Here is a 21274-nt window from a genome sequence, read left to right on the forward strand (position 1 = left end):
TAGTTTGCGTTGGAGAGAGAGCATGCACAAACTTTATGGTAGGCTACCAGCCAATTCAGTAGGCTAACTCAAGACTGCAAGGCTATCATACAAAGTTTTTAAGCAATAAACAAAATACTAACATAACAGTGAAGTTGTTCGTTTTTTCATGGTTTATTTTTTCCAAAAGCATCCTCTCCCCATGTGTCTATTGCTTTTACGTGGGAGCTTGTAACAAAGTTGGCTTTTCTTCGTTTTCATTTTCTCTAGGCATATATGCTCAACAAATATCAGCGAGCTCAGCGAGGTATCAATGAACAGAAAACCGTGTTGGCTAACAATTTATTAAATACTCCTGTTATCGTCGCTGTAGGCTACTGCCTTTTTAGCGCCTTCTGCTTATGGTGATTCAGTCTTTTGAATTTATTTGGCCTTGCCATGCAATTGTAGGCTACAACGTCTCTTGCCATTCCATTAATGTGTTCTATCAAAATGTTGTATGCCCTCATGGACAGTATCTCCGTGATGTCTGCATCTTTCCAGGTCGGAGATTTTCTGGACAGCATTATGCCACTCCATCATAACACTGGCATTTAAGTCAGATCTAACCACATGGACGCACGAAAGAAACGTCACCAACACGCCCTCTCACTAGGTGTGAATCTTAACCGCATGTTCTATGCTTCATTCAGACACAGCACATTTACATAATGTCCGGAGGAAACACTAGGGGGGGAGTAGTATAAACACCGGGTGAATTCGGACTTCCACATGACAAGTTATGTCGTTCAGATATACGGCCCCACCGTTTAACATCGGCAGAACCTCCGGTCTTACACGTATGTCTGAAAGCGCTTACAGTCTCTGAATCATCAGGGCTGGAACACAATAGCAGGGTAGTGGCCTCCTGATGGCACAGAGGACCCTCAGTGTTGAGTCTCCAAGCTGTTAACAGAGAGTCCCTGATGTCAGCTGGGATGCTGAAGATCCCCAACGTGTGAGCACGGCCTTGTTTGCCAGCGGCTTCACTCCTCCAACACACCCGGGCTCTCAGGCCACTGTTGGGGAGCTGCAATGGTGACCTTTCTGGCCGATGACCACCGAGGCAGAGACACTCTTGGCTGGTGTAGCCGTCCCTCAGTTAGACAGGAACGGTGGAGACCTGTTTGGTCCCAGGAAAGAAGTGTATCCATCCAGCTGTGGCCAACTCCATCAATCGGTGTCCGCCTGACACAGCACCTTTAACATACAAAACATATGACATCACTACGTCTTGCCCAAAATACTCTATTCCTATTTTCCAGAATGATATAAAAGAGTTTGCAATGCTACTGTAATACATTTATAAACATATTTGAATTTACCTGATGAAGGTGTAAGACCGAAACATTGTATTTGCTAAATAAATAATTGCTTGCAAAATGGCCAATGTGCGGGATTCTTTCTAAGCTCCTAAACATATCTGTTGCAATGAGCAAAACAGTAGTAAACATACCTCCACATTAGTAGTGAGATCACTAGTGTGAGGAGGGCCAATGTTACCCAAACCATCAAATGTTTTCTGCCAATGGATTCTGAAAATAAATAATATCATTAAGTAAACACCTCTGTCTTTTACATATTGTGATGACATGTGCTGCTCTGTCAGGGTTATTTTAGAATATGTTGACACCACCATTTCAGCACTGGTGTGTGGCAGGCTTTAGATTTCCCCCATGATATTCTAGAACATCATACAAGGGCATTCTCAAACTCAGATATGGTCTCTTCACTAACCTAACATGTCTCTCTCTGAGATGCTGTTGGTTTTCCAGCTCACTGGATTACTGGAGTTGCAGGTGTAGATCACATTCAGATGTTCACTCCTCTCCACAACCCAAACTGGACCAGACTCCTTTCCCCCTTTGCTATCTGTCCAGCTGACCTCAGTCTTTTCCTTATCCGCCCCTGTACAGTTTAGGGTGCAGCTAGTGGAGTTGCAGTGTGGAATAATAATGGGCCTCTGGACAAGATCTGCAAAAATGTAAAAATAATTTTAATGTAACTGAGTCTGCCTCACTCACAGTGAACTTCTAATATTAAAGCAACACAATACAAGAGTTGCTACTTATTCATTGTCATCCATTTTCAACATCTTTAGGCTATTGTCATTTTTCAGTGTTGGAACACAGCTCTAAAGGTATAGCCAGTCCGTCAAAGTGGCCACTAGGTGGCATTACTTGCACAGTATAAGTTATAGTGCAATACTAGGTATTCCAGGCACACAGTAACAATGACAGACATCATTGTCTCCACTACTAAGTCAGTGGAACATCAAAATGAGTTTGAAGTCATCTCTAGGTTAAAGAAATAACGTTGTGTTGCTTTAAAAACAAACAAACAAACAACTCACAAATCTTACTCACCAAAAACAACAACCTGGTAGACAAGTGCTGTGTCAAGGCCGTCTGCATTAAACTTGTATGAGCCCATAGCATTCAGCTGAAGGTCTGATATGGTTAGAGAAAATGTTTTATCGTCCAGCACCATGTTGTCATGAAGGCACCCTGGTGGCTCCCCTTGATACAAATGAGCAATGACTGTGTTGTTGTGTATCCACTGAACATTGTCTAAATGTATGTCTGGTTTGTCTACAGGCAGAGTGATGGATTGTCCTCTCCCTCCATGCACATCAGCATCTGTAGAACAGGATTAGAGTGAATTTAACTGCAGGTCTAACAACCTTCATGGACCGCTCTGTGTCTCAATAACACAGGAGATAGAACACAAGGGAAATCAATTTAACATGAGATAAACATGTTGATCAATTCTAGGACCAATATGCAAACAAAAGTAATAGTAAAACACCACATCAAAGATAACAACCCGAAGTAGCCAAGAGCCACAGTCTAGATGTGAGTAATTGGGTGAGTAAGAGATGTTGTAAGAAATGCTGTATCTCCCTCCACACTCTAGTGTTACACTGACATGTTTTCTACCTTGTGCTCATCTTTCCAATAACATACCTACACACACACACACACATTACACACACACACACACACACACAGGCGATAAAAGGGGTAAGGGAGTGGGGGATGAAAATGTGAAAGGAAGATGGAGAAAGGGAGGGAGGGATGACTGAGGAGGAGTGGGTCTTACTTCGAGTGCTGATGAGGAGTCTAGCCAAGACCAGCAGGAACAGGAGGGTCATCTTGGGTGTCTCTGCTCGATCTGTCACAGCTGGGACAGCACCTGCATGACCACACAGACAGGAGAAGTTGGCAACTGTAAACATTAAATTTCTCCTACACACAGAGAAGTATGTGAGGCAAACATAGAGGCACACACACCTACACACACACACACACACCCTCCCCATGCTCACAACTCTCAGAAAAATACAACAGGTGGACCACAAAGCAGAAACACATACCATAAGGTCATAACAATTCAGAATAAATAGCAAAAAAAGAAATTACAGAGATCACACAACAGGAAGACAAGATGCTCGTCACTGAAATCCTATGAGTTAGTCAGAGAGTTTGACCTGTAAGGTGTAAACGACTGAATGAAATCTAGGGCCCTATCATGACAGTCAAAAGCACATCGTCACTTGTCAAAAACTTCTTCAAATTTAGTAGGATGTCCAGTCCACATTGGGAGGGTTTTCATTATCAAACGTCGAGCGCATGGTGCAACAAGGTGTTCCTTGTTTTTAATCAGTCATGGGTGTGTTTGGGGCGTATAACATCATTTAAACCAATGAAAATGACATCTGCCATTTCCTTTACCGGCGCAAAGCGCGATGTCAAATAAATGCATCGGTATTTTGACATTCAACGGCGCATTTGAAGGAGGCTGCTTGGGAGACCGTATGGAATTGTCATTCCACTAAACCATGCTTTACTAAAACCTAGCATAGCCTTCACGCATTTGAACTCTATTATTTGAACTCATTGTCAAAATGAAACTAACATCACCATGGTGTCAGTCAACGACAAGACAGTTATATGCAGTTACTTTCACTATTGACTGACAATGGGTTACCATCGAAAACATAGGCTGGAAAAAGCAACACTTACCCTAATATTGCTCAAATGACTAAATAAAAAAACATTTATCCTGCAGAGGAGTTGCTTATCTTGTGACAGTGCGTCTTCAGCTGTGCTCCATAGGTGTGTCTCACCTCTCCCCTATCACTTTTAACCGTCATTACCAATTTGCAAATGATGGTGAATAACTACCCATCATGAGATGTACAGTATTTCGTAATATCTTTATTCTAATTATGTTTCCCATTGTAATCGTGCAAGTTGCATGGATGTGCGCTGGTGTGCCTTCATGAATGATAGCAGTGGCGTAACAAACCAATGGTGGGTAGTGTTGTCACAATACCAAAATTATGACTTCGATACGATACCTGCCATAAATATCACGATGCTCGATACTGAAACGTTACTACGGCGAAATCCTAAGATATCTGGAAAAGAAAGGACTCATACCTCCTCCAAGTGTATTTAGTCATTTGTGTTGAATTCAGTGCACTTTTGTAGTGTTCAGGTCAATTCTGGGTTCTAAACTTCCTACATAATTATTATTTTTATAGTCAGTAAAATAGTAGGCCTACTTTGTGTGATTAAGTCCTTTATTTTTTGTTATAGTTCATTTACATTGTGTTGTGTTTTGCCAATAAAGTAGCTTTAAATAGCCAAACTAGGCTAGATCAAGGTCAGTGTTGAAATTACTGCATGCAAATCACTGAATGCTATGCAGAGGGGCCTAATCTTTAGGCCATCTGATGTACAGGATAGGCTTCCCTAGGCTTTCCCGTGTTCATGGGATTTCTTTGACAGTTGCAAAGTTGCGACGTTCCAACCTCTCAGGTCTTCGTCAGATAGGCCTACACCATTACCTGTTGCAATATGTCTGTGTGCATTCCTACATTAGCCTACGTCTATTTCTTTGATAACATGATTTGCTACCACGTAACAATAACCCGCTATTATTATTAGGACTCAACACGCTTTGATGCTGTGTGCTTTAATTAGCGCATTTCGGGTAGCCTATCCTACATCTGGACAATACTTATTGAACAAATTGCAGTCTACATGCCATGACAAATATTAACAGTAGTACTGACCGAACATGAAATAGATTGTTTACAAGTTATGGTAATGTTATTCTGGCGTGAACATTGCGCTTTCATCACGTTAGCACCCTATGATTACAGCTCGTTATGTCTCGTCAAAATGATTAAAGATCGTTATGTCTCGTCAAAATTCATTGATGAAGGAAGGTTCGCTTTATCCCAGAGAACCATAGCCTACTCGTTTCACTTAGGCTAGACTAAAACAGAAGAGAAGAACTTGCCACTAACCATGTAGTTAAATTTTTTTCTATAGCATATTAGTTAACCTGTCGTTCTTTAAACAAAAATGTTGGGATATGTCTGCAAGGTGTTTAGCCAAGTTCCATGCGTAGCCTACTGCTTTTAAATGACTTTGAAACATATTTCACAAACGGGCCTCTGTGTACCTGATGGCTTGCCTTCACTATTCGTGATGTATTCACTTCACCTTTTGTTTTATCCACAAGGCCGAGGACTGTCCGCAAAGAACTACTGTATGTTGACGTTGGCTGCGCACTCACTCACTCAGAGCTGCCTGCTTGACACGCCCACTTGTCTAAATGCATGCAAGGAGCAGTGAGAGCAGCAGTTCACGCAGACACAGAACGTTAATTTAAATGAAGTATCGATTCTAAAAACGTCGGAAATCGCATCGTTTTTTGCGTGAAGGCATCGTGATACCTTTTTAGTATCGATACACCGTGCAACACTAATGGTGGGTCCAGGTGCAAGTGCGCTCCGCGGGCCCAATACTTACATTCTTTGGCCCAGGATGAATTATCTCTGATACATGTGTGACCAGGGCCCATAAGAGTCCAAAGTCACGCAAATGAACCCGACTACGCCACCCAGAAACTGGGAAATGTACCCTACTCAATTATAACACCTTAAAACACAAGTTCTTATATGGACAGAGAGAGCAGAGACCCAATTCTCAAGTTCATGCAAAGTTTTATTAATGTTTTTGGAGGCAAATCAACTGCTGGAAGGGAAATAGTTAGTAAAATATATATGTATTTTATTAGAGGTCACTAAATTTAGTTCATTAAATAGGTAGTTTACAATCAAGCACAATCACAACAGTTTACAGTCCAATATAAATATGCATGTATCTTGTGTAAAAAAGGGACAAGAAATACTGTACCAGCTGGGAAAGTATGTCAGGTGGGCCACTGGAGGGAGGGAAAGCACCCAGAAGAGACACCAATTTACCTGTGCAAAAATAGTCACACACACGCACACGCTGATAGCCACACTCACAGCAAAGGGTGGTGCAAACACGCAGTTAAGAGTGTACACAAACACGCTATAGGGAAACACACTAAGCATGCAGGTGACCAATACGAGGGAGCAAAGAGTACCCAACCACCAGTGGGCCCGACCGATCCCCAGCTGTGGCGATATACAGCCACTAAGGGTGATGCTGATGCAGCTTAATTGTATTTACGAGACGAACACAGTTGGTCACAAACAAAACAAACAATAAAATGATCCGAGACGCAGACACAAACTTCCCCCCTCAAAGCACACGGACATGCAGGCGTAACGAGACAGATCACCCACAATCAGCCAGCCCAGACAGCCGCGTCTGTGTGCGAGATATATTACACGTAAACAAAACAAATTGTAAAAATCATAAATAAAATACAAGGCAAAACAGCAATGGCAATAGGTAGCTCTTCCTGAAGGCAAACAGAGTAGCATTAGCATTACATTTGAACAGCAACAGATACGCAATGCAACCCATGACAGTACATGCTGGTATTACCTTGCATCCACGCTAAACTGAGTGCCAATTCGACCAGTCGTAGTGCAGAACCCACCTGTTAACCATTCCCAGAATATAATATTAAAACTAGCACACACACACACTGAATCATCTAGTCAAAATTCAAAGAATTAAAACGCACCTTATCAGCAGACCGAGGGGCTTAGGACAAGGGAGGAATGTGGCCGAGTGTTCGCTGGGAGCTCACCGTCAAAAACTGCAATCTAATGAGTGAATGCATAAATGTGAATTAAGGGGGCATTAATACGAGCGTCTGCTGGACACCAAAATATACCCTGGCTTACCTTCCTTGCAGCGACCGGGGGGGGATTATATTCCGAAAGAGCCGAGCAACACAGCACCATCCAAATGCTGCTACATATAGCGATTTAAGGCCTAGGCTAAATGGGGAAGTGGTTTACGACATGTGATGTAAATTATGGGGCCGGCCCATGTAATCAATTGGGGGCGTACTCAATGGCTACACATGCAATACACATTAAGAGTGACTTCAATTGTTTATGCAAAGGGCCTGAGGCACCGAAGTAGTTTAGTAGTTACAGATTACAATTTCAAATAAAAAACACACGACTACATAGGATCCATTACATGTGAAAACATTAAAATTATTTTATTAACAGCCTGCAGGCCAGGGTAATCTAATATTACTGTATTAACATCAACTCGCATGGAATTATGGGAACACTCAATGCGCCTTTTCAACCCTCTGCTGAAACTGCAAGCGTAGATTGCTTGCTTATAAACTCGCACTGCGCAGAAACAAAACTTAATGTAGCCTAACTTATTTAACCATGCAGAAACCAAATAAAATCATTCATATGCATACAATCCTCAATATGCGTGAATTAGGCCATTAGAAAAAGGCCATCTTACGAGCCTATCGTTGTGCAAAATCGTCAACGATGTTCCCAATATTTAATGCTCTGGCTCTCGTATTTTCAATGGACAGGATAGCTAACCCACCCCTAAGTTTGAGTTTGGAAAAAGATCGCTCAGCTGTTGCAACAGTCAAAGGCAATGTCAGAAACAACATGAGAGCAGTACACCCTTTCCCCTTGCTCTTTACGCTCCTGCCGCTTCTTGCAGCCGCTCTTGTGTTTGAAGGGCATTTTGGTCGGAACGATGACTGAAATGTGCAGCCACCATCCATTCAAAAATCACAACAAATCACTTAGCCTACCCAGAAATCCTTGCTGCATCTCAGTAGAAAGAAAGATACTCTGGGCGACAAGATTATAAAAAAAAAGGAGGCAGGGCGGGGGTAGCGACGGGCCCCGGGAGGTCACGGGCCCTGGTGCGACTGCACTTGCTGCTATAGTTACGCCACTGGTAACACTTCAGAATGAATGATATAAAATAAATGAGACAGAAACAGAGATATGAGTTTCAATCAACAAGATAAGATGCTCCTATAGTAGACAGGGACCCCCACACACACACACAGACTCTGCATAACTCAACTCACAAGGTGGACCACAAAGCACAAACATACCATAATCTCATGTAACACTTCACTTTCAATAAATCAGTCCACAACAGTCCACAAAACGATATAGCTCCCAAGGCTCTACAGGTCGACGTTACCCTCTTGGTCACTAGCTGGAGCACCGCAAGCTCCCGAACTAGCAGCTATGACTCCATCACACTCTCGACTGGCAGCTGACGCTCTGGAAGTTCTTCAGTAGCTGGCGGTGTAAACCCGGCCGCTGTGGTCGTGTTCCAAGGTCGTCACACAGTGCTGGCAACTCTCGTTGGCTGTGAGGGCTGGTCGCCTGCATAGGTCCCGCGCCGGGCTGGAAGATTCTTCAACCTCCGCAGTGGCGAGCTCAGCGAGCTGGCTAATCCTTAAAAGGACCATTGGACCAACTGCTGAACTTCGCCGCCATCTTGCTGGTCTGGTCTGATCTTCAGCCTTCTTCTACATCTAGATCTGGCGTAGATCTTCGCCATCCGGGAGGGACGAATCCCACTTCTGACACCAACGTAGCGATCTCACTTGTAGACAAGATTCACCTTTGGCCAGGGCAGCCATATATTGGAAGAGAGAGTTTCAGAAACAATTGCGCATACGGATAACTACAAAGGGCAACACAGGGGTAGTCTCATGCCGTACATGTAACACACAATAAGGGTTTACCACACACATCAACACGAGGATAAACACATGAGGTACAACCAAAGAGACTAACACGCTAACAAATACACAACATGGTAAACGTAACTACAACTATTATAACCGACATTACACATTCTAGCATTCACTCGCACTGCATTCTGGGAGACACTCATTCAACGTTAGACATGTACATCCACCGACGCTACAATACCATAATCTCATAGAACACTTCAGAATAAATGACAAAAAAAAAATGACAGAGATGGGAGTTTTCATATGACCTCATGCCGACAGAGCTTCAGGTGTCTCATAAACCACATCCTCCTTTCCCCTGCAAGACCTCTTCCCTCACCAGTGACATTGCAAAATGACAAACTAGACATGTTATGTGTGATGAGAGAGTGAGAGAGAGAGAATCCTTCAACAGGTGAATTGTGCAATGCCATCTTCACCACACATTCATCTTTTGCACAGTTATACAGAATTTACACACATAAGAACACACACAAACACATACACATAGACTTGAAATTGTTGTATGTGCAAATAAAATCACACACACATACACATTTTTTAATTAATTAATTTATTGTGCTTATATAGCGCCAAAACATTACACATGTATCATGGCGCTTTACAGAATGTAGGCAATCAGAGAAAAAGAAAAGAGGGAGAAAAGAAAAGGAAGAAAGAAAGAAGGAAGGCCCATGGGTAACAGGGTAACCGGGGTAACAGGGGCAAGGAAAAACTCCCTAGAATTGGAGATACATATAGGAAGAAACCTATACAACACATACACACAGAAATGGGAAAAAAGTTTACCCCCCTACACGCGCACACACACACACACACACACAATAAAAACAATGGACTGATATGACCTCTATTTCACAAAGATGTGAGTTGCACTATCAGATAATCAAAGGAAAGCCCTGCCAGAAGGAAGTCATTGAATTTAAACAAGAACTTTTCACACAGACATTGTCAACAAGTAACTCTACATCTCAGACACTTACAGATTTGATGTACTGCGGAATGAGGAACGGAAGGTTTGATGCTGTCACCGGCCTGTGTGATCTTCCGTGCATGTGTTACTGTCTCCGTGGTCGGCTCAGCCAAGAGTGTGCTGATTGGGCTGTGTGTGTCCCTCCTCATGCATCAGGCCTCAAAGACACTCCACCCCCTCCTCTCTCCTTCTCATTCAAACACCCATTCAACATGAATCCTGTCTGAACCAGCTTTTTGGTCTTGTTTCCTGTCCACCCCCCCCCCCTCATGTCTGTGAGGTTATCACTAAATTGTATCTTTCTGAGCTTGTCATGTACAATGCTTTATATGCATGTCACAACCCCCCCAACCACACACACACACACCCACATGATCTTGTGTCTTACTGGCACAGGAAGTGATGTGGAAGGGTAATAACCTTCCCTGGCCGTTCTGAATGCAGATGTGGTACATGATGCAGGTCTTTGCAACAGTCTCTCACTCTCTCCATGAAGAATTTTTTATTTGTACTGACAATACTCGGTGACCTTGAGAAACAGAGATCTATATGAACAATTGCTAGATTTCACCTTTAAGCTTCATTTAGGCTACATTCAAGCTACATTTTCTAAGAAGCTTGCCCAACACTGACCGCACCCCCAGGATCTTGTGTCTTACCAGCACAGGAAGCAATTTGGAACCACAAGGGTAATAACCTTCCTGGCCGTTCTGAATTCAGATGAACATGTGGTACATGGGTCGTGATACAGGTCTTTGCATAGATTTAGAGTTTTGAGAATGTTCCCGTGTTCCCATAGATCTTTTCCTGCCTTGTTCAGATGTAGCCATCCTTGTTCACCCCTTCATGCTCCTCTCCCTCCACCTCCCTCTCTCTCCCTCCACCTCCCACTCTCCCTCTACCTCCCACTCTCCCTCTACCTCCCTCTCTCCCTCCACCTCCCACTCTCCCTCCACCTTCCTCTCTCCCTCCACCTCCCACTCTCTCCCTCTCTCTCCCTCCACCTCCCACTCTCCCTCTACCTTCCTCTCTCCCTCCACCTTCCTCCTCCTTTCTCTCCCTCCACCTTCCTCTCTCCCTCCACCTCCCACTCTCTCCCTCTCTCTCCCTCCACCTCCCTCTCTCTCCCTCCACCTCCCACTCTCCCTCTACCTCCCTCTCTCCCTCCACCTCCCACTCTCCCTCCACCTTCCTCTCTCCCTCCACCTCCCACTCTCTCCCTCCACCTCCCACTCTCCCTCTACCTTCCTCTCTCCCTCCACCTTCCTCCTCCTTTCTCTCCCTCCACCTCCCACTCTCCCTCTCTCTCCCTCCACCTCCCTTCTCTTCCTCTCACTCTGTCCCACAACTTACAACTCTCAACTCTCAGAGGAACACAACTCAACTCACAACAGGTGGACCACAAAGCAAAGACATACCTCACAATAAGTCGCATAACACTACAGAATAAATGACAATAGATAGAACAATTTCAGAGTTCAACCCTTTACATCTGGGTGGGAAGGAAGTGCCTCTGGTTCCAACTGCTCGCTACCTGGGCTGACTTCAAAAGCATCTGTGTCTGTTGAGGGGTCTGGCCCAATGAAGTATGACAGTTGATGATCTGCTGATTTACTTTGCCCTCAAAGAGCAGGAGGAGTTTGAGAGAATGCAATGCAGAGCGCTTCAGATAATCTCCAGACAGGGCACTCAGCCACTCTCCCACCATCACTGAAAGAACAGACAGAGGAAGCAGTAATCACTTTGTTTATTACATTACATTACATTACATTACATTACATTACATTTGGCTGACGCTTTTTAGCCAAAGCGACTAACAACATAGTAAACAGTTTAAGTTTTAGAGCAGTTCTCAACAATTTTAGGACAATTTAAAAACATTAGAGTGAATAAGTGCATCAGTGAGTGCAGTTACTTGTTTTGAGACTATGCTAGGATCAGTAAGACTTGTTGTAAGATGTGTTCTCTAAAGAGCTGGGTCTTCAGGAGTTTTCTGAAAATGGAGAAGGATGTCTCTGCCCTTGTAGGAGCTGGCAGTGTGATCCACCAACGAGGAACAACAGATGAGAAAAGTTTGGATTGGCTTGAGCGTACCGGTGGTAGAGCTAGACGTCGTTCCCCTGCCAGGACCAAGCGCCTCCAGCAGTCCTTCCTACACACTGCAGTCATACTCTACATTGATAGAGAAGCCATTACAGTCTGACCTTCATCATCTCTATAAGCCTGAAATGTGAATTATAATGAATTTATAAACCTTGGTTAATAGACGGTAAATTAAAAAATTCTATCAAAATCCCAGAGGTGCTTAAACAGCAGTCGAGGGCCAGCGTAGCCATGAGTAGGCTACACCAGCTCACACCTCTGATACCATTTCATTTTGATAACACACTAGCCTACTCCAAATGTAAAGACCTACACACTAAGAATAAACCACATGGATTTAGAGAAAACGAATCTCAGAAGAAAGTACCAAACATTTGGCTTAACACAGTCGGTTAAAAACCACACACTACGGGCTAAGCTAAAAGAGGAAGTTTGGTCTGTTAAACCGCCTCAGGATACTCGTACAACTGTTTGTAAATTACAGCCATTTCAGTTCAGAATGCTACAGTCATTGAACGGTATACAGTCATTAAAGCTGAGTAAGTCACACAGTGTACTCTTCACATGAATGTAATAACACCATGATTTACCATGCAACAGGGCAGAATATGCAGAGTTGAGAAAATCACATGGATGTTCCACTTGATTTCTCACAAAAGGCACTTGTCCAGGTGTCCATCATAGCCAGTCAAGGCATACCTAGTTGGACTAAACCAATGGGTTACTTTTCGGGGGGGGCATAACAGAATAGATAGAACATACTCTCTGCTACACAGGCAAATGGGGCAAAACATTGGGGATGTTGGGTAGTCTACAGCATGCAACACATACTGTATGTCTCTAGACAATGTACACTGCTCTGGAATACTGCCTCATGTTATTAGCGTGGCAGTCAGTGATGGAGCAGGAAGTCACAGTTGATTATGTTTATGTTTATAGCAAACGCTATTGTCCAAAATAACATATATTACATTTTAACCAAGGGCCAAAATATATAATTAGGCTTGGTTATCCAATGGCTGCTATGGCAAGGCTACAACCAACAGAGAGCTGTGGCATGAGAGGGCACAGCATTCAGCACACGTTGTGGTGGTCTGTGTCCAGCCAATGTGCATTGCTGTGGAGTACTGCCTCATGTCACTAATTAGGCTTGGTTATCCATCGGCTGCAGTGGCAAGGTTACAACCACTGCTCACCACTGGTAAATACTGTATAAGGTTTATAATCTTCAAACACGTTGTGAGTAATAAATCCACTGACCAATGTTGGAATTAGATATAGATGGATAGATTTAATCTTTCAATCAAATGCTGGAAGGATAAAAGAAAACCATGTCAAAATAAAAGAATATACAATAAAATGATACATACTGGATAACTTACAAGTGTACACATTTAAACAATCTTAAATTTTAAACATGTATATAGCACTCTTTAAGAAATAAAACCCCTACGTGTCACACAAACATATAGTCTAAATCATTCTTCATTAATGTGATGACAGCAGCATTTGCATCATGTAAACACTGACCCTTCCTAACAAAGAGTTTGGGCATCGTTGCATTATCGTTTAATTGTCATCCCATTATATTTGCCCTAGAATACACACAATCATGAAATCATTTAGGAATCTCCCTATTAAGAGTTTACAAGAGGTAAAAGTCACATGGGCACAAATCTAGCGATTTTAGAAAAGTGTATAGTGTGTGTATTTCATGAGAAGATCTATCTTTCATGCATCCACAGCTAGTGTGACAATAAATCCAGTTCTGACAGAAATAGCACCTTTGGTATTGTTCAACAAAGCAGGACAAATCACAGGACAAAATATTTTTGTGGCTGCTCGGATGTCACACCACTGCAGTACTTCAAAAACGTGGGTCAAGTCTTTGATACGTAACAGTACCGGTACTTAAATATTGGGTAATGGCCCTCAATGGATCTGGCTCTTTTATGCCATTGCGTTCATCTCACATACAGCATCTGAAAAGGTAGATGAAGAAAGCTTGTCATGAAGAACTACATATATTGTTTATATTCATACAGCACAGCATAGAGCACCTCAAATTGATGATGTTGTTTAAAATTGGATTGAATAATATAGCCTACTACTTTGATAACTGTTAGTTATAAATTCAACATGTTTACCCTAGTCTAAAACATCTCATTTCCATTATAAATTATATTAGATTAATATTGTACTCTACTAAAGAAATAAATTCTTTGTATTTCACAAAACGTAATGTTTTCTAATTTATTTTGTTTACCGGTACTTTCAATTCGTGACATTTGAATTCCTTGTTGTTGCAGTGCCTGTTGTTGTAATGGCTGTTGTGATGGCAGGAACCTCCTGTTTTCATCCTCTCCATTCGCTTCATCTGCTGGTCCTGGCTCTTTTCCACCCGGCACTTGTCCACCCTGCTCTTCTCCATCCGGCACTTCTGGATTTAAAACTCCATGTTATTTTAGGTTTGCATGAAACAGTTAACAACTTAACTGAATGCATCGTTCAAATGAAAGAATTTGTTAGAATTCTCACTGAAAAATACTGTCACATAATCGACAGAGGAAAGTTTACTCATTTATTAACTTCTTTCTACCATCAGTGTTTGAACGGACACGGACACCATATCATGTATACTTCTCTTTTTGATGTACACTGCAATTCCAATTCCAATAGCTGCAGCTATGAGGACAGCCCCGCCCATAGATCCCAGGATAATGTACAGGTTAGCATCTTCTGCAAAGTAAACGATCAACATGTTCTCAATATAAAATACCAGGATTATCAACATTTAACACATGTTACTCCCTTGACACCCCTCCCTTGAAGATATAACATTGAGTTTATGTTGTCAAGAGCAGGGAATCATTGTTCTAGAGATTTTTACTTTTGAAAACATAAAAAGACGCTTGTTGTTGAGTGAGCTGACCTGGAGGGAACAGCTCTCTCTCTCTGACGCTGCTTGTATTCCAGCTCACTGGATTGCTGAAGTTGCAGGTGTAGACCCTGTCGAGTCCCTTAGTCTTCTCCACCTTCAGCACAGATCCTCTCTCGTTTCTCCCTTGGTTATCAGTCCAGCTGTACTCAGTGTGATCAATACCTGCTCCTTGACAGGTCAAGTTGCAGCTCCTCTGGTCACAGTTTGTGCTGATGTTTGGCCCAGGAACAGATTCTGAGGAGGCATACGAACGACACTTCATTTAAAGGCTATTCATCTGGTTTGAGTTTTTATTCACACCAGTCACAATTACACAGATTTATTTTCACAGATAACATTTTACTTTACATACTGATGACAATACATACTGTATAACACCTGTTTAACATTCAAATTCATTATCATAGCAATAGACTATTATTTATCTATTTACATCATATGCTTATACAGTTTGCCTATCAATACCCAAGCATTTTAAAGTGTGACAACTGAGTTATTGTAAGTCGAAAAATACAGGATCCTTGCGATGGATGAAATGTTCAGTTTTTAAATGTAAGCAGTGAATTTAGATTCACACAGACATTTCAATAAATCAAAAAAAAAGAAATAAAAACTCTTACCTAGTACAATCAGTTGAAAAGACTTGGCTGTTTCTATACCATTGATCTGAAGTGCATATTGACCATTACATGTAGGCTGCAGGTCAGAGAGGGTCAGAGCCCATGTGTCCATGTTGAGTTCAGTCTTATCTAATGTAGGATAATATGTTGGCGTCATGTCTCCCTTATCCCAATCTGCAACTTTGTCTTTGTTGCGTGTCCACATGACTGACTCAACAAGCACATTTGGGACCTGTCCAATGAGTTCAATAGAACCACTCCTCAAAGTGTATTTTTGGATGACATCTAAAAGGATGAATATTAAAACAGCATCAGGGTTTAGAGCAGTAGTGAGCTGCTAAGAGGGTGAGGGAGAGGGAGCTGACTGTAGACCCTTTCGATTTGTTCCTAGAGGTTCCAGTTGAAGCATCCAAAACCAATGCAGATACTTTGAAACTAAAATGAATCAGACTTCATTATAATGCTCTACAAAATTTTGACTTTTTGTTTTCAATTTTTAGCTAAGTTACCATTAGCTCAATGTTGTTTTCTATGCCAGCGGAAATGCCTTAAGAGTGCATGTTTGCGCTATGCAGTTGAAAGGGTCTATATTTCCCATGGACTATAGTTTAATAAGTAGGGAAGAGTTAACACGTTTTAAAACCTGGTTATGTCACAATTTGTCACAAAACACTGGCCCCATCTTTTTCCCTATTCATGTCCTTATCCCTGTCCCTGCTGATCTGCCTGTCATACCAATAAGAAAATCCACACAATCTATTCTTATTTTGCATTTGGGGCGGTATTTCTTCTAAAACCACTGAGGTATGCAAAAGCTTTGCCACTTTGAACTGCATTTGAGGTGGGCAAATCATTTCATGTGGTCAGTTGTCAGTAATATGTTTCTAAACAGTAAAACACTAAGAACTCACCTGAGTGGGTGACGGACAGTAACTGAAGCAGCAGTACGGACAGAGTAAAACTCATTTCCCGATATACCTGCCAGGTGACACAAGGTTAGTTATGTAATGATTCCTAATTGTATCTTTTTCCCTCTCATTAAAGGGACACCAGGCAACATTTTCGTGTTAATTAATCATCTTCGTAAGTCGATATATGGTTAAATGACACATTACAAGGCGAATGAAGACTCTCTCGCCTGCCCCTGCTGCCTGTAGGAAGAATATCCCGCTTGCAAGTTCAGTGTATTGTACCTGCCGACCTTCAGTCTCACAAAGTCTCAGACATCGTGAGAAGCAGGATCATTTTACATCCTGCATCGCCAGCACAGAGGCACAGCACAGAGTGACGTGTGTATAATGACAGAGCCGGCGAAGAAGCAGCGAAAACCCTTGATAAGATGCAAAGAAAAGGAAAAGGGCTTCAGACCGAGCGAGGGCTCGCACACGTATCTACACGTACAGACGCTAGGGGGAGTTTCATCAAAAGCATCAGGCTTGCCTGGTGTCCCTTTAAATTTAGTTCCTGCTTATGTATTTCGAAACAATCTGAGAATGCATTACTGAAAATGACAGAAATCATATGTACTGTTGTTTATGCATATGTAAGGGATAATAGACAACAGAATTCGGATAGCAAAAGTTAATAAACGTTGGAGGAGGTAGCCTAATGCGGCCACGACGCAAAGTTGAGTGGCCTTTACGCCTCAAAGTGCATTAACTTAACGACCCAAATGTCTGTTATCGCGCATATTGAAAATTACAAACTATTCTCATTCACCTACCTGAGAAGGATAACACTGATGGAAATGAGAGGTTGTGTGCAAAGGCTTTCATTTCATTAGGAATCTCCTGAGTTGTCGGTAGAGAGTAGACTTGTCAGTGCCAACATACAATCCATTGATTATTCCACAGGAATATAGAATATAGAAATTGTGATGTTTCTTAAAAGTCCATATGTTGTGTCGTAGCAAATGGGAAAGGAAAAGAGTATGGAGTTGGTTTGAATAAAAAATGTAGTCTAACCCGTCTGTGAGGAATGCTAAGAGGGAGTGTCTGTTATTAGTGTAAACCACACTCTTTAACTGTGTAATCTGGTATTGTTGAAGAAAACTATATCTATGGTTTGTGTGTTTATTATGTTTTTTATGAGTATGTTTTGTTATATTTTTTGTGTGTTTTTAAAACAATAACTAGTTACAGACAGTTAAGTGTTTCAGAGAGCTTCATCTTGCAATGGTATTGAACTCCCTGCTTACCAAGTTTCTGTAAATTTCCTGTAGGCACAATATCAAAGTGGCACTATACGAATAGAATGAAGCTACAGAATGAAAATAGTGGAACAAATGTGTAATAAATGATAGCTTCAGCGAAAGTTCTACTAGGAAGACTCGTAGTGTAGCTTTACTCCTCCCATGCTTACATGGTGCCAATCATAGCTTTGCCTACTTTTCGGGAAAGCCCTGCAATCTGATCATTCACTCATTCAATCAGCGCTAGCCTATGGGAATTCAGTGGGCTCTTTAAATATGTTCCACCTAACACTGCTTTTGCTTCTCAGTACGCCGACTTTGACGTCCCCTCCACCTCCCCTCCAGCCACCTCTGCCAGCAGTCCACGTCCATCGGGCACGGTCTGCCTACCACATCATCTTCCTTCAGCCACCGCCACCAGTTGGTCCCCGCCTGCGTCATTAGGGAGGTAGGCTACCAGCCCCTGCCTTCATCCATCGGCAGGAGACGAGATCCGCTCATCGCTGGGCGGATCCAGACGGGCCTCGCGCCAAAGACTGTTACCTATTCAGGACTCTACCATGCTTGTATCCATGCCGTTCCTTTACTAATTAAATTGTCAACTGATTCTATTCTGTCTACTGAGTCTTTCTGGTAGATGTATCTCCTGACATAAACAGAAAGAACTGGGTGGGTGATGATTGGATGGGGAGTGTGTAGGGGTGGACACAGATGAAATGCAGAGTGGAAAAATGAATACCCAGGATTGTTTTCATATTGAGAGTGTCGACCAGTGTAGCCAGTTCTTCCTGTTTATAGCAGTGTTGGGAGAGCTTTGGTCTCCAATCTTGGCGAAAATGAACCGCTGATTGCTTATTACTTTCACACCCAAAGTTGCTTAGCACCTGTAACTCAACCATGAAAAGAATTCACAGAAAGATATTGAGATGGAGATTAAATGCCATTTGATGTGAAGAAGAAACCACACAAATCTACTAACGGTTAACAAGATTTGAACCAAAGATGATCCGCTCTAGAATCTTTGGTCTGTAAGCCTGAACACCAATTAGGAGAAAGGTATGTCGTAACAGAGGCGGTTCCATGTTGGTGTAGCCGAGGAAAACCAACTGCACAAACTGACTTTGGCTCAGACTCCCGCGGGATTTTAAAGTCATGTGATATGGTGACACGGTGGTAAGTTCCTCTCCGGCTGTCAGAAGTCAGACAGGATTTCTAACCAGTATGCACTGCGTCTATCCCAGTATGCATTGTGTTCAACCCAGCATGCATCACATCAAGTCAGATGTGCAGATCTGCATCAAGTAGAACAAGCCTATTAGCTCTGGTGAAACTACCGTCACTAGCACAGTGCATCATGCATCAAGTATTCGTGACAGGATGTTGACCAACAATCCAGGCTAGACCAAGAGTGGGACAGCCCAATAAACACACAGGAGAACTGAATGCTCACAGTGAGTCTAGCAGCACTCCATTAGGGATCTCTTATCAGCTATGTTATCACTCTCTCTCTGTCTCTCTCTCTCTCTCCTTCTCTCTCTCCCCCTTCAAACCTCCATCTGAGGATGATACTGGTTTTAATCTGATGGTTAAAAGCAAAACTGTCCAAAAGTTGTGTGTGAAGTTCATTTAGATAAAAGGGAAGAGGTAAAACAAAGGTGAAGGCAACAGGCCTAGCCTGTGATTCCATCAGAATACTGTCCCAACCTCACAGACATGTAGGTTGCAACTTGCATATGACCAACAGGCATTCATGTTAGGATGTTAGAGATGTGTGTCACTGTAATAGTGCCCAAGCCCGGCGATACACACGACCAACTTTTCAATTTTCTGAAGAAGTTAATGATAGTTTTCACTTCAAGTGTTTCAATTACAAAATAGTATTTTGTATTTGAAATACGTATTTTAAATACATGTATTAGAAATACTGCCCATCCCTGGCAACATGGTAGAAAGATGAAAATGACTTGATTTTACTTAAATTCCTTTTACATTCTCCAAGGTATTAACATTAACATTTTTCATAACTCCATGTAGGATGTTTCTGTACATACATGTAAGCACTGTGGCAGTAGTAATGAAATATTTAGAAAATGTAGCCTACTCTTGTACTCTTGATACTCAAGTACTTTTAAAAACAAGTACTTCAGTACTTTTACTTAAGTAGACATCTGACTGTTGTACTTTTACTTGTACTTGAGTAAAATTGAGCAAAGGGTATCTGTACTTTTACTCAAGTAATAAAGCTGTGTACTCTGTCCGCCTCTGCCTATGACTGACCAAAAGATGTACCCCATTAATGACCAAATAAACATTACATTACAACACATTAAAAAGGACAAACACTTACTTCTGAATACTTTTTTTTTTTTTAAAAAGCAAGTACTTCTGTACTTCAACTTATGTTAAATTCTGACTTTGCAACTTTCACTTGTTTTGGAGTAATATTTGGCATGGGGTATCTACAGTATACTTTCACTTAAGTAAAGGAATTGTGTACTTCGTCCACCTCTGGCGCAAACGCAGTGTGAGTCAATGTGGACTGGGAGTGTTAACATCTTTAGGATTATTATCATGAACAGTGCATCTTCGTTAGCCTCCATGTTCATGCCCCCAGAATGTAGCGCTGTAGCTGCTTGGCTACCTTAGCTGCTGGCTGCAGCAACTCGAGCTAGGTAAAACCGATTGTTTTTGGGGGGTTTTCATAACCCCCAAAACAAAGTAACTTTAACTTCAAGTACATTTTAAATTAACTACTTTTTACCTTTACTTGAGTACATTTTCATTTGGGTAATTTTAGTTTAGTTTTCGGGGGGTTTTTTCCGTACCGACAGTAGCCTACTTGGTGACCTCGGGAAACGGAGATCTATGTGAAAAATCACGCTCATCCTTGCTCGCTTTGCAGTGAACAGTAATCCAGCACAACTGAAAAGCTGCTCACAGGCAGTTAAGGCAGGCAGGCCCATGTTGAGTTTCAGAGAGAAACTGTATTTGGAAAGGAGTTTAGCAGATCCCAGGGCGTTGGACTGGGGGAAAAGTGGGACTGATTACTAGGGCCCCAATGGATTTACCTGAATATTTTCATTTCCAAATTAAATGTCAAAATGAATGTCAGCCTAAATGTAAAGTTTGACTGACTGAATTTTGTATACAGAAAATAGTGAAGACTGTCTAAGCAGGGGTGTCAAACATAAGGCCCAGGGGCCAGATCAGGCCCACCAGCAGGTTTCCTACGGCCCCCCAGATGTTTTTTGGTAAGAAGGGAAAACGAGAAAAAAAGATATTCACATCCAGTTGTCTTCAACAATGTGTATTAAGCAATATCTTTATGAATTGAATTGAATTGATTAAACCTAGCACTACAAACCATCCTCAGGAAGAAAGAACCGGAAAAACTAACATGGAAGTATTGCATTTCAAGA

At 42.1% G+C, this 21274-nt stretch overlaps 2 protein-coding genes and 1 long non-coding RNA gene across 5 annotated transcripts; all 3 read right to left on the reverse strand.

The window, feature by feature from the left end:
* Positions 1-659: 659 nt before the first annotated feature.
* On the reverse strand, positions 660-10083 carry LOC125292352. The gene is made up of 6 exons (XM_048239585.1): positions 10011-10083; positions 3121-3213; positions 2385-2657; positions 1756-1992; positions 1475-1553; positions 660-1218 (listed from the first exon to the last, which is right to left on the reverse strand). Exons 2-6 carry the CDS (start codon positions 3170-3172, stop codon positions 1005-1007), a joined length of 855 nt encoding a protein of 284 aa, XP_048095542.1. The 5' UTR covers positions 3173-3213; positions 10011-10083; the 3' UTR covers positions 660-1004.
* Positions 5963-7249, reverse strand: LOC125292353. 2 transcript variants are annotated; one of them, XR_007193160.1, is made up of 4 exons: positions 7163-7249; positions 7000-7081; positions 6858-6912; positions 5963-6677 (listed from the first exon to the last, which is right to left on the reverse strand). It is a non-coding gene; the product is annotated as an uncharacterized LOC125292353 (long non-coding RNA). The 2 variants fall into 2 exon arrangements; XR_007193159.1 differs by lacking the exon at positions 5963-6677 and having other exon boundaries at positions 6697-6912.
* Positions 10084-13374: 3291 nt separating the features above from the next.
* Positions 13375-17626, reverse strand: LOC125291574. Of its 2 annotated transcripts, XM_048238389.1 has the most exons (8): positions 17388-17626; positions 16858-16994; positions 16576-16642; positions 15665-15949; positions 15036-15278; positions 14744-14842; positions 14370-14543; positions 13375-14085 (listed from the first exon to the last, which is right to left on the reverse strand). In XM_048238389.1, exons 3-8 carry the CDS (start codon positions 16628-16630, stop codon positions 14054-14056), a joined length of 888 nt encoding a protein of 295 aa, XP_048094346.1. In that variant the 5' UTR covers positions 16631-16642; positions 16858-16994; positions 17388-17626; the 3' UTR covers positions 13375-14053. The 2 variants fall into 2 exon arrangements, with proteins under 2 accessions (XP_048094346.1, XP_048094345.1); XM_048238388.1 differs by lacking the exon at positions 16858-16994.
* Between the last annotated feature and the right edge of the window lie 3648 nt (positions 17627-21274).

Source organism: Alosa alosa, chromosome 3 (assembly GCF_017589495.1).
Source record: "Alosa alosa isolate M-15738 ecotype Scorff River chromosome 3, AALO_Geno_1.1, whole genome shotgun sequence".
Classification (NCBI taxonomy): domain Eukaryota; kingdom Metazoa; phylum Chordata; class Actinopteri; order Clupeiformes; family Clupeidae; genus Alosa; species Alosa alosa.